The 14,426-nt window shown below is 37.2% G+C and overlaps 1 protein-coding gene across 1 annotated transcript; it reads left to right on the top strand.

Moving 5' to 3' along the window:
- The first annotated feature begins 304 nt into the window (after positions 1-304).
- On the top strand, positions 305-14,059 carry ABHD5 (abhydrolase domain containing 5). Its single transcript, XM_005423395.3, has 6 exons — positions 305-480; positions 751-1,123; positions 4,540-4,694; positions 8,877-8,988; positions 9,519-9,705; positions 11,671-14,059. The coding sequence occupies exons 1-6, from the start codon at positions 471-473 to the stop codon at positions 11,758-11,760; spliced, it is 927 nt and encodes a 308-aa protein (XP_005423452.1). The 5' UTR covers positions 305-470; the 3' UTR covers positions 11,761-14,059.
- The last annotated feature ends 367 nt before the right edge of the window (positions 14,060-14,426 follow it).

Genomic DNA, 14,426 nt, shown 5'->3' with positions numbered 1-14,426 from the left:
ATTGCTTTTTTGGAAATAATAGGTTCATGCAAGGTTACGCAGGCAGACTTCCAAAGGAACTTGATAGGAGGCTGGAAACTCCAGTGATTGTTACATATCCTGCCAAGCTTGTTGGGTTGATGTGAGGGTTCATGTCTCCAGATCAGTATGCTGTGATAGGAGGACATGGTGGAAAAACTGCTCACCCTTTGAAGAATGCCCCTGTTTGTGATGCCACTTTTTATAAAATGTCAGGAAAAAATTAATTCCCTCCCAGTGCAAAAATAGTGTTCTTCACACCGTGTGCTTAATGTGGGCTCTCTTATGAAGAGCAGCAAAAGAAATGTCTTCAAAGCATCAGTGCCAAAAATTACTGTGCTGCTCAAGATATTTTTATTCTATATTGCTGTTGTAGGTTTGGATGGTTATTCAGCTGGCTTCCTGCCTGGTGTCCCACATCCCTGCTACACCTTAAAGAGGCTGAGGACAAAATGCTAAAGTGTAAGTCTTTGGTTTTTAATAAGTTTCATAGATATAACTAGATTTTTTATAAATTAAGTATAATGAGAGAAGGTTTTCAGTATGTATTTTACACTGTAATGAAATAAACAGGCTTAAAATTACATTTTCATTTTTCACTTATGTAGATATTTGATTAGAAGCTATCGCCTTTGAAAGGAGCTCCTATTTAAAACAGTGGTTTCAGTAGAGAGTACTTTATATTTTGTCAGGTTTGTCTAGCAACACAATTTTTTCCCCTTTTTTCTCCAGGTATTGCAAGCATGTACAATAAACGATACGTGTATATATCTAATGGAAATAAAATATGGACACTGACGTTTTCTCCAGACCTTTCAAACAAAACTCCACTTGTTCTCCTGCATGGGTTTGGAGGAGGTGTTGGACTGTGGGCTCTCAACTTTGAAGATCTCTGTGAGAACAGGACCGTTCATGCTTTCGACCTCTTGGGATTTGGACGTAGCAGTAGACCACACTTTGACACTGATGCTCGGGAAGCAGAAAATCAGTTTGTGGAATCCATAGAAGAATGGAGAAAGGAGGTGGGGCTAGAAAAAATGATTTTGCTTGGACACAACCTAGGTGGATTCCTGGCTGCTGCTTACTCCTTAAAATATCCATCAAGGTATGTGAAAATAAAGGAATAAAGGGATTCCTTCTCTGTATTTGACTATTGATTTTAATATAGATTTTCTTTTTCAGGCTCTTTATAGATAATCTTTATGTAGATGACTGTGGTGATTTAAAGAAATTATACAGAATTCTGAGACTAAAGTATTAATTGTGTGGTTTGTTTCCAGGTGAAGGAAATAGGTAGATATAGTAAACATGATTTTCTGTATGCTTTTCTGTACCTCTTCAGTTCAATACCCCCTTGCCATGTTATAAGGTGAAATAGCAGTGAATATATTTATGGGTGAATGTTTTGTCTCAAAGATGATTTTGTGAAGGGAAAATAGGCCTGTTTCTGCCAAACTTCCCACTCTTACGGATAACATTGAAACTTCTAATTCCCCTTGGTAATTTATGCCTATATCCTAGCTGTCAGCCTGGTGCCAGCAGAATGATGTAAAAATTATTTTAGTGACTCTTTGATTTAAATTGTCTGTATGCCACTTCATATTTCTTTGTAAGACAACCCATCTGCAGTAGTTCTCTAATTGTATTTCATCAGCATTTTCTGCATCATTTTTTGTCCAACAGTTAATACATTTTTTCCCCTTAAAGTAGTAATTTCTTTTATATATCTGGTTATAAGTCCATGTTATATATCCCCTGCTGAGCTAGGATCTCACCAACCGAGGCAATTCTGTATCAAAAAATGGCAATGCTTTTGTTGGGATACACTTAGTGGTTTCCTATGAAAAACTGAATGTAAGCTTAACTCTCCACATCATACAGCCAATTCTGTATTTTACTAAACATATCTTATTCTTTTCTATTCGTGTCAAGTTTTACTGTTTCTTTGTTTCTCACTTGGATATATTTGAAGTAATTTCATGCATCGTTTTTCCCTAAAACACTTTGCCTTTTTCTTTCTAAATGGACAACAAGTAGCACAAGTGACTGGAAATGATGTGTGAAAGTAGATGTATTTCTAAATCCAGAATTGCAATAAAGATATAAACCTATTAGCCTTTTAGTTATAAACCAACTTCTAGCTAACTGTAGTTAGATTTTTGTCGGGATCTCTTATTATTTCCTTACCTCTTTTTCCAAAGGATCTATAAATGGCACTGTCCTGTCCCTATGGGATGGCATATTGGTTTTGCCCACTGCTGATTTACATCAAAAGTGATGCTTTATTTTTATGCCTCACTGTGCTTAAGTTGGGGTTAATTAATTTTTGGAGATTTTTCAGTTTGTGCTCTCACGTTACTAATGTTTCTCTGAAATTATACAAAGACCACCAAAATAACAAATTGACTGTTAGGGTCCTAAAAGAGCATTGAATCAAGTGATAAATATAGCACAGCTTTCAACCAGGTTATCTAACAATTCATTAGAGGCTTAAGGGATTCTGGATACATATTGTTAGGAAAGTACATCTGTTTTTCCAAGCATAGATGATCCGTTAATTTGCTATACTGTACCAGAGTCCATGGAAAATCCGAGGCTACTAATCCAAAAAGATTCCCATTTAGCATTTTGCCAACTTGAAGTGGACCATGATTTTCAAATAGTGCAATTTCTGTACATTTACATAGGAAGTGATTCTCATGGTCAACTTCCCATTATCCTGGGTTATGTTTTAGGCTTGTTTACTAAAAGGAGAAATGCCAAACAGGAAGGAAAGTATTAAGAAAGGAAACATGAAACAAAAGTTACTTTATTTGTATTAATTTGTTTTCCATATTATACTTCATGCCATAGTTTGTGCACGGTGTGTGTGGCTGTCCTGAATGGCTGCTCATGGCTTGCTCTGCTGTGCCTCTGATCTCCCCTGCTTGGTTTGTACAGTTAGATTCTACCCTGTCCTCTCTTGCTGTTGCTGTTGGCTGCAGGATGTGAGTATGCTCATAGCTGAGCTGACAACCAAGAAATGTCTTTGTGATGTTAATCCATTCCAACCCTTCATTCCAAGGACAGGTTTTTGGTTTCCCAACTGATCATAACCCAGAAATAACTTTTGGGATCACTTCTGGCATCATTTTAGGCACTCTGAACTCTTGTCTATGTTAATATATAATCTCATGGCTTTAACAGGGAAGGAAGTAATGAAGGAAAAAGTAAATATAAAAAGGTAAAAAGATAAAGATAAAAATATAAAAACCATAGGCAGATTTAGGTTAGATAAGACTTTTAGGATCTAGTCCAGCTTTTCACCCAGCACTTCCAAGTGCCCCACTAACTCATGTCCTTAAGCACTGCAGTCACACATCTAAATACCTCCAAAGATGGGTACTCAGTCGCTTCCTTGGGCATAGCATCATAAAATGGTATAGGTGAGAAGGGACCTGAAGGATTATCTGGTTCCAACGCCCCTGCCATGGGCAGAGACACATCCCACTAGACCAGATAGAACAAGACAGCCTGTTCCAATGCTTGACAGCCCTTTCAGTGAAGAAATTTTTCCTAATATCCAATCTAAACCTCTTTGAGGCTGTTTCCTTGTGTCCTATTGCTTGCTACTTGGGACAAGAGACCAACCCCCACGTTGCTACAACCTCCTGGCAGGTAGTTGTAGAAAACAATAATGAGAAAGCTGAAATGGAAAATCATCTTAAAATGAAAAACTATAGTTAAGAGTCACTTTTTCCCAGAAATCACTATGTAGGACATGTAAGAGTAGGTGTTATTATGGGATTAAATGGAAAAGGGACAATTAAAGGGAAAGGGACAATTCTAATCTACCAGGATGAATTAGAATTTTGCTTGAGGGGGATCCACAGCATGAAGTGATCAATAGTTGCGTGTGCTGGAGACTTCTACAATGCTTTCTGTACTGATATTCCTTTGAGTAATAATTTTACAAATTGCTTCTCTGATGTTTTCTTTCATGACCTAAAATCAATAAATTTGGAAGACTACTGCTAGTTTTACTCTGCCTTTTTCAGTTCAAATTTTACTTTGATGATTTTTCAGTTAAATTGTGTCTCTTCTTTGAACAGAGATCTTAGACTTCTAGAAACTTCACTTTAATGAAACAGATGCAATTATCCTCTTTTCTGTCAAATTAAACTGCTCCTGCAAATAATATTGACTGAGCATTTAGATTCGGCTATTTTTAAAAATAGAAACAAGACTATCCTTTCTCTCAAATGTTTGTGATGGTGGGTGTCTGTAATATACTGAGTTTCTCTTTGTGACACATGCTTCCATGTTTCTGGTTCATACATATGATTAGGTGTAATTCACTCTCTAATTAGTAACTGAAATCAAAATGGTTGATGAATCAGAAACTAGGTTATAAGCCTCTGTGATAGAAGTGACTAAAGTAGGCTGTATGTATATATCTGTAAAACAGACAGCACGTTTTCATCATGCTTAGTTAAAGAAAAGCTACTGTACTTTAAACCCATGAACCTTTTTTGCCAACAGGGTCAAGCATCTTATCTTAGTGGAGCCATGGGGTTTTCCAGAGAGGCCTGACAATGCTGAGCACGAAAGACCAATTCCAATCTGGATCAAAGCACTAGGAGCTATATTGAGTCCATTTAATCCATTAGCTGGGCTAAGAATAGCAGGACCCTTTGGTGAGTTTTAGCTACTCTTAAATACCGTTTCTATTTTGGTTAAACATAAACATGGAGCAGACAATGCATTATGATGAGGTTTTTTGCAAGTCTGTATCAGCCACGAAGAAAAGAGTTGGAGGAGAAAGTGGGAGAGGTTGAAAAAGGTTTGAACTCTTTAGGAAAGAAGGCAAACTCTTGCTATTAGAAGTACTAATATGATAGTCTACAGCAAGCTACACTATATTGTCTGTACAGGCTTCAGTTATAGTGAGTTGGATTATGCAGGTGTCTTTTGGGGAACCCTGACAAAGAGGTATGAATGTGAAAGGGTTTTTTCTGGTTGCCTCTGGTCACGGTCCATTTATATTCCCTTCTAATTCCAGTTTGATGAGCAAATGAGATTTCCAAATTCCCTTAACATTAGAAGGCAGTCTGTCATAAATGCAAGAATCTTTGGCCTGAGTTTAGAGAAGTTGAAACTGGGTTCTTTCCATTAGCCATTTTCTTACTACTCTAGGAAATCTTGTGGGCCTCACTGGTGTCCTGCATTATGGCGGCAGTTCATATTTCCATTTCTTCAACAGCACTGATGGAATAGTAGATGAACTGTCTATACTCTAATACTAGGGCTAGGTAGTGCTGACCAAAAATACTGGTTTTAGTTAATCTGGGGAATGGGGAGAAGAGTATAATAAAATCTAAAAGTCATTTTATAACTATTCCTTCTAGAGGAGAAAGAGGTTATCTGTCTGTTACTCTCTGTGCTACTGAATTATCTTGTGGAGAGTCTTGGAAAAATATATCCTTAAGATCCCTCACAAATATAATTAACTGACCTCTTAATCATTTTGGTATTCAGTCTGAAGATAAACTCATGAGATTTCTAGGCATTGTTTACATTTAAACCACATCTGTTTCCTAAATCTATTTCTATAGAATATGTATTTCAATATGCTGCATATGCTGATTTGTTTGTTTCTTTTCAATAGTGTGACAAATTTAGTTTTTCAGACAAGCAACACGTTTTGTACAAACAGATTTTTTTAAAAGTAAAATGCTAATTTGGTTAACAAAACAACCTGGAAAATATTGAGTGATATGCACTGTTTTAATGTGTTCTATCCAATAACAAGAGCATGCATAAATCAATGCACATGGGAAAATTCAAAGCTGAAACTGTCTTCCATAGCAATAAGTGAAGTCAGACTGTGCTGCAGAAGCAGACTCTGTCCTGGCAAGGTGTCCCCACACCTAGCCTTGCTTATAGGTTGCCGTGGAGGGCAGTGCCTTTAAATATTTTTTCATCTGTTTCTCACTGCACTGGTAAAAAAGTTTTCCATCACCAACTTAAGTTCTTGACAGGTGAAACATAGTTCTTAGAGAAGGGTAGGTCTAAACACTACATAGTTCTTAGAGAAGGGTAGGTCTAAACACTGTGCTGCAAGCAGGCATCAGACCTAACCTGATGAAGGCACTGAACTGATCCCTGGTTTCCTTCCACGTGCAGATGTGTTTAAGCTGATGGTCAGACCTGGCTGTTTGAACTTCACTCTAAAGCCAGTTGCTCTTATTCAAAGGTATAAGTTCAAATGTGAGCAAGTTCATTGGATATCACAATATTATCACATGGATATTTAATCAGTCCCATGGGCAAATACTTAAAACTGGAAGAGAGACACAATCCAGAGATATTTTTTTCTTTGAGTGGTTTCCAGGTAGTTGATTTGCATGTTTTCCTTCACTTAACTGGAACACTCACGCAGGAATTTCACAGTTTGGTGGGCTTTTTGTGCTTAGGTTGGATTTCTGAATTCCATTCCTAGAACTGGATGCCTGAAAATTCCTCACAACAGACATGTCAGTGTGACCACACCCTTTTTGTGGAAATCTGGGTCTTCAGTGTTAGAATTTCTTACAGTATTTTCATAGACACTGTGGAAAACATCAGCCAGACAATTCAGAATTTCTTCAATAAATATTACAACAATGACTTACAGTCTAATTTAATTCCAAATTTTTTCCAAGTTGCCTTGAATCCTTGTTTCAGTCTCCCCCGTAAATTCCCAGGGGAAAAATGTTTTGGAATTGGACCCACAGACAAAGCACCTCTTACCAAAACAGAAAGTGAATTCTAAAAGTTGGTAACACTTCATGCCATGGCCTCTATACTGATAGTAGGGCAAGGCACAGAATTAGTCTCTTTTTTCCAGGTACTCTTATTCCAAGCCAGCTGTGTTCACTTGTGTTCAAAAAACCCAAAAACACAGAAAAGAGTACAACTGCTGGACTTATGTAGGGAAGGTAGAGCAAAGCCAATCGCCAGATTTTTACAAAATCCTCATTGCTTTGGGAGTTAAATCACTGTTTCATAAGGGAATTCTTTTCTCTTACACTGTATTCATTTTCTAAATCTGTTTAAAGCATGCGTAAGGGCGTGTTGCAATAATCTCCAGGTTACGAAAACGTAGATCACTGTGACAAGGTCTACATAAATAATACCAGGCCTTTGCCCAGGACTGGGTGGGAAGAAGTGACATCATCATAATTGCACAGATTAACAACAGTATGAAGTTCCTACTGTCTGGGAAAGGGGAAACATAACCACAAATAGTCGCACTCAGTCAGCTCAATGTCCACATGGAGACCAGTGACGAGTATGGTTCCTCACAGATCGCTGTTGGGATCAGTTGTTATGTACCTTTGTCAGCAACAGTGAACAGTGGGATTGAGTGCACCCTCAGCAAGTCTGCTGATGGCACCGAGCTGTGTGGACAACAAGCTGTAGGGGAGAGATGCCAGCCAGAGGGCCCCTTGAGAGATGGGCTCGTGCTAACTTCGTGAAGTTCAGCAAGGCCGTGTGAAAGGTTTTGAACCTGGGTCTGGGCAATCCTGACCACCTTTGAACAGAGAATAGATGGAGAGCAGCCCTGAGGAGAAAGACCTGGGGTGTTGGTTGATGAGAAGCCCAAAATGATCCAGCAATGTGTACTTGCAGCTCAGAAAGCCAGCTGCATCCTGGGCTGCATCAAAAGCAGCGTGGCCAGCAGATTGAGGGAGGTGATTCTCCCCCTATTCTACTCTGCTCTCATGAGACCCCATGTGGAATACTGCATCCAACTCTGGGGCTCCAGTATAAGAATGTTGGAGACATTCCCCTTGGAGATAGTCAAGAGGAGGGACATAAAGATTATAAGAAGGCTGGAGCACCTCTCCTGTGAAGACAAGCTGAAAGAGTTTGGATTCATAAGAGAAGGCTTTGGGGATACCATGTAGGAGCTTTCCAGTACCTACTGGGGGGTGACAAGAGAGCTGGAGAGCAACTTCTTACAAGGGTCTGTAGTGATGGGACAGGGGTAATGACTTCAAATGGAAAAGTTTACATCAGATATTAGGGATGACTAATACTCTTAAACTAAGATTAGCCTTGTGGTGAGGCTCTTGTCCCAAAGATCCATCAAGTCAGTGCAGAAGAGGCTTCTTCCTTAGAGAAATTATTCAGAAAAGACTCTTAAGTTTAGGAGGCCTGAGCTGGCCCCTGAAGAGACACACTTCTCTACTGGCTTCTTAGGAGACCATAAGGACAATGGTGACAATAGTTTTCAGCATTAAGTCTCTTCATTTATACCAGTAGTTGTGCTTTATGTTCAGATTTCTACACCTGTTTTTCATCATAGACTTCTGTTCTTTCAACCATGCACTAGTTAGATGAACTAGCTTCAGAAGCAGACTGTTCTGTAAGAGCAGAAGACAGACTTAAGGAAGAAAACACCCCAGCTTTTTCAACAGTGCCTTCTAGTCCTGAAAGGTGTAGTGCATTTAACCTACCCAGTGCTGCCAGAGCAAGGAGAATGTGTTGGTATCATGTGAGACTAAACTGGTGACAGAAAGGCACTGCTTAGCCCTTTTGCTGGTCCCCATGGTACGTTTCTTCTGTTGTTGTAGTGACCCTACTCAAACATTCCCCATATGTATTTGCTGGGGGGAGCAGCATAAAATTCTTTGTAGTATTTATATTTCATTCCTATTAAGTGTAATTCCATCGTGTTTCCATGAGACATGCAAGTGGTAAAACCAAATGCAGGTTTAGAAGCCAGGAGTTTCAAGGGGATGTGTTCTCAGGGCTGTAGTGAAAAGCATTAGGCAATCTGATAAAATAATTTATACATATTCCTCCTCTAACAGTGTTTCCTGTTTTAACAGGATTAAGCCTTGTTCAACGTTTAAGACCAGATTTCAAGCGAAAATATTCATCAATGTTTGATGATAACACTGTGGCTGAATATATCTATCACTGCAATGTACAGTCACCCAGGTGAGTATGAATTTCCCAGTGTATGTTTTGTAGTCTGTTGTTCATTTACTGAGTGCCTGCTACTCCCTCCAATGGCCATGGCAGCAGTGTGCATGGTATTTTTTTTTAATTGTGGCATTTATTATATTAAAGAAAAAAGTACCATTGCACTTTTTCTGAATTCCAGATACTGATAAATGTTAAAAGTATCCTAATTCTATATTTATTCTCATTTTGTGTTAATTCTGTGAGAATTTGGGTATTTCATTTAATTAAATAATTATTGGAGAATTTTAATGTGTAAAGAATTTCTTTCAAAACTTGAAAAATAAGACATTTCATTCTTTTAAGTGCTGCCACTCAGTCATGCAAAAACATGGGCTCTTTCTGTTGGAAATTAAATGTAAACCTTTTAAACTTACTTTTCTTAATTGTAAAAAATCCCAACCTCATGTACTGTATGCTACCAAAAGGCACAGATACTCCATTTTAGATGAAAAGCAGGTCTAATGGCAATTGAAATTGTTTTTACCCTTTTGAATGCCTTGAAGTGGTGAAACAGCTTTCAAGAACATGACAATTCCTTATGGATGGGCAAAAAGGCCAATGCTGCAACGGATTTCACAAATGGATCAAGACATTCCTATCACAGTGGTCTATGGAGCACGTTCATGTATAGATGGCAATTCTGGCAGCACTATCCAGTCTCTGAGACCAAATTCCTATGTGAAGACAATAGTAAGTTTGACTTCTAAAGCAGTTGTTTGTTTTTTGTGTGGATTTCTTTTAGTCATAACTATGTGGCCAGGTTGGATGGGGCCCTGAGCGACCCGGTGTGTGTGGAGGTGTCCCTCCATGGGGTTGGAACTAGATGAGCTTTAAGGTCCTTTCCAACCCAAACTATTCTATTACTCTGTTCTTTCATACCAGCTGTGGAAATAGTGTCACTTTTGATTTAGAGCCTGGGGTAAAAAGTTCTGTTTTCTGTAACAGAGAGAGAGAAAACAAATGTTACATCAGAGAAAACCTAGACAAAAGTGTTGAGTCCCCAGGCTAAGAACAAAACTTGCTGTAACACTAGAAGCTGAGGTGATTCTTTATTTTGTTCTACAACATGCTAATAGAAGTAGGTATTGTGGTCACTGTTTTTCAAACCATACCAGTCCTACTATTTCCATGTATATATAAGATAGTGGGGGGGCTCTCATAAACTCTCTTCATCTGTCTATATAATACATTTGTTCCTTTGATAATAGAGCAGTTTGTACCTGCTGCTTAGGATCTTGTGAGCATCTTTCTTTAAGTAATTAAAAAAACAGTTAGTGTTGTCTTACTACCCAAGATGTTTTTTTGTAGAGGTATGATATTGTTATTTAAAATGTGCATACTTACAGCTTGATGTGAATGTGCACACTGCATTTTTTGTCGTTGATTTCTATAAAAACAAACTAATTCAAAAGTATTCTTCACACATTTTCACATCAGTCAGCTGTGATAATTGAATATGCATACATGTTAAAATGCTGTGAGGTGATAAAATGTTTGAGCACACCAGCTGTGATGTTACTGATGTCTGGAACTATCTGGACAGAAGCGTACAGTATGTAATGTTGATCGTATACTGTAACAAGTCACCCAAATAAAATTTTATAACTTGATACAGCTGGATTTAGAGCTGGAACTCAGAGAAAAGACATTGTTATCCAACTGTTCTAAGTGTGTTAAAGAGCACAGATACATTTCATAAGTGTTGACGTCCAGACTGAAATTGTCACTTAACTGCTTCATCAGAGAGAGGGAGTTGTAACAGAAAGTGTTAAAAAATGTACAGTATATTGCTGGGATAAGCTTATACCATTCAAGGAGATTTTTTCCCCTCCGGTCAGGGACTTTTAGAAGGAACTGTGGAAAATGGTATTACATTCTAGGCTAAAATTTTGGCAAGCCACATACAGATTCTAAAAGGTAAATTGGAGTGGTAAAATTGCAGGCATGCTCAAAAACTCATAGGAGAGCAAGGGCTCTAATGAGACGGAGATGTGGACTTGGCGGTGCCATGCTTGGTAAAATGCACAGAAATTCTGTGGTTTTGTTACATGCATTTATTCCTAACTAATTTTTACTTTGAGTTTCTGGGAGTTTTTAACACAATAACAAAGCTATACTTGTAGGACATTTGCTTAGAGACTTAAGAGTGGTGTTTTAAGGAGGGGAGGGGAAAACAGTTTTTTTTTTAAAGATTAGTCTTGGGCTGACTGTAAAATAGAAAACAGGTCAAGTACATTTGCTTAACGCTGTGGTGACAGTTTACTTCATAGCATTTTTACAGAGAATAACAAATTCTGGAAATAGGCTATTTGATAGCAGAGTGAAGGGAATCAAGATGCATCAGAAATTTGCTATGCAAGGCATATATATCTACTAAATTTGTTGTGCAGTGACTTGTTCATGCGTCAGTGATGGGGGTTTTTTTCAGCTAGGTGAGCAGCTGAATAAGCAATGGTTTTACTTTCTTTTCCTGTGTAGGAAAGTTTCTTTACAAGGAAAGAATATTTTGGTATTCCTTATGTTTAGAGTATTTTTTAGGTTGCATGATTTCAACCCTTAGGTAACGTGTAAAAGCAGATTCTTCACCTGTCCCAGTATTTATTTGTTTATTAGATATTGGTGATACTGACGTGCTTCTTCACCTTTATCCTCCAGGCTATCCTCGGTGCCGGTCATTATGTGTACGCCGATCAACCTGAGGACTTCAATGAGAAAGTGAAAGACATCTGTGACTCTGTGGACTGAGTGTCCTCTCTTCTTTAGAAAGCCATACCGTAGATAGCATTTAATGGCAATACTCTCTAGGAAATCACTAAAGAATGCAGAGCTAATGGAACAGGCTCTGCTTGCACACTGTTTCTTCTAAGAAGCCATTTGCACACTTAAACCACTGAGTGCCTATTTTTGGGGGGAATGAAGAGGTTTGAAGCTAACTTTGTACAGCTTTTTATTTTAATTGTCCTGTCAGATACAAAATTTCATGTAACTTTTGAAACTGGAATTTTCTTCAAAATTTAATTGAACTTTGCACATGTTGAACTCTAAAAATGCTGAATTCTCCAACACGGAGAACTGCATCAATAGAGATACAATGTACCAAATGCAATTTGGTTTCTTTATGAATGCTCGTACTTTTTAGCTGATGTTTCATAGCAAGAATATGAAACTGCATATGTGTTTTATTTTTGGAACCCAGAACTCCATATACAATATTTTAAGAGGGTTTTTTTTTTTTTATTGAAGTGGTAACAGCTTATGAAACTGATTTTGGAAAAGGGATGGGGCCAAAATAATGAGCAATGTCTGTCACTGAAATATGTTTGTTAGTTTATAAGAATTTGAGGCTCAATATTTGGAAATCCATCTTCTGTTGGATTTTATTTCCATTTATCTCAAGGCATCCTTTTCCATCTGTGCAACTTTTACAGAAGACTCAGTTTGTAAGAGTCAATGATGTCACCAGCACTCATGCTTCCATAAATATTTTGATGTGCAGATTTCTGTGATTTAAAATACAGAAGATGACTTGTTAGTTACTCCACCTATTTTTAACACTTTACTGCAAGATTTGTTACTAGTCTAAATCTAACAGTTGTGGGTAAGCTGATAAGATTTTGATTAGGGCTAGGAGATATCCACCTGGATAGTAAGCCCATTTCCCATTTTCTTTCAGTAGAAAGCCTAGTCCATATTTTAGTGAATTTGAGCTGAAGGAGAGGCAGAGGCAGAATATTGACGTTCTCTAATTGGGAACTACAACAGCTTAATGTATTTTATTTAACATTCAGCCTCCTTATAGGAAGGATTATTATTTGAATGAACAATACCACTGTAATGACTTATAATTACATGTTTTGGAGATTCTTTATATATTTTAATTGAGTATTTCAATATCAGAGATAGTCCAGTCTCTGCTACTTTTTGAACTATAGTTCCATGTTAGTACTTCACATGCCTAGTAAATTATATTAAGAAAAATACTTTGTCACTTTAAAGCCAAATAATGTGGTTGGTTGTTTTTTAACAAGTTTACATAAAACTATTGATCTGTTTTTGAATATTCAATTGACTACTGAAGAGTTCTTGATACTTTTATACAAAGATAATTTGAATTAATGATAGCACCGTCTTAAAGCTTGAATTATGTGCATTTTTTTATCAAATTAAGGAATCGCTCCACATATTTATGATGTGGAAAGCAAAGATACCTAAAATATTCAGGAGATAATGCGATTGTGTTCCCCAGCAGAACATAGTCTCTCTTACTGAAGGAAATATTTATCTATACGGTGCTATGTAGACATCAAACAGTTGTTGTGACTGCCTTGACTGGTAGCACTTCATATCTAGCAAGATAAATATTTTAATTAAAAATAAGCATTGAATTAAATTACTTTTACAATGAGCAGATGCCGGAACTGTAAAACAAGAATTTGGATTGTTTGCTAAAATCTTGAAAATAGAAAATCAGAATTACCAATTCCATTTTTTAATATAAGCTATAATTTATCAGTCATGCCACCATTTAGGTGGATGCCTTCAGCATGTTGGTTATTTTTCATCCTTTTCAGTGTCTTATTTTGTATTTATCAGACTTAAACAGCTGTTTTAGTTGTGCATAAAAACCTAATGCAAAAATAAATTTTGAGTCTCCTCCAAATAATAAAAGGTGAAACAAATTATTGGAATTTTCAGATAGCACTTACTGATGGGAATTGTAGATTCCACATCAAAAGTTGGAAGTAGGGATAAAAATTGCACACTGGATGTGAATATTGTTTTAAATATACCTTGCTTTTTCAGCTTATTGTACTAATAAGACTTATTGCTTATGTTTTGCACAATAAAAAAAAATCCTTAATGTTATATTTTAATAATGTTAAGACATTATATTCCTTTTTGAAAAAAAATATGTGCAATTAAGCCCTGGAAATCAAGAGTTATTACTAAGTTCAGGTAAATGATCCAAAATACATTAAAATTACATTAATGCTTATTTTCAAATGTCTCAATATTCTTAGGTTTCCTTGTATTTAACTGAAGCTAGTGAGTGTTTGTCAACAAGCAGCTGCAAGCTGCAAATGTTGTTTGTATGTATAAGGGAAAGGGTGTTTGTCAACAAGCAGCTGCAAGCTGCTTGTATGTATAAGGGAAAGGATTCTGTGTTATCTTCCAGGAAGTATTAGATGCTACTGTGAAGGTCAAGATGGAATTTGGAATGTCCTACTGTGTGCAGCATAATCTGATCAAATTATTTTAATAAATGTCATAGGAGGTGCTGAACAGAAAATGAATGGCTGAAAAGACTTGGGAGCTAGACCTTTTGTGAGCAATTACTGTTTGGAAATAATCTCAGTTTCTCCAGGAGTTCTGTTTCAGTGCAGTGACCAGTTGCTTAAATGTACTGTGGT

The sequence above is a fragment of the Geospiza fortis genome, unplaced genomic scaffold, assembly GCF_000277835.1.
Source record: "Geospiza fortis unplaced genomic scaffold, GeoFor_1.0 scaffold231, whole genome shotgun sequence".
Lineage (NCBI taxonomy): Eukaryota > Metazoa > Chordata > Aves > Passeriformes > Thraupidae > Geospiza > Geospiza fortis.
The sequence above is the reverse complement of the archived record's forward strand: the minus strand, read 5'-3'. Positions and strand labels throughout refer to the sequence as shown.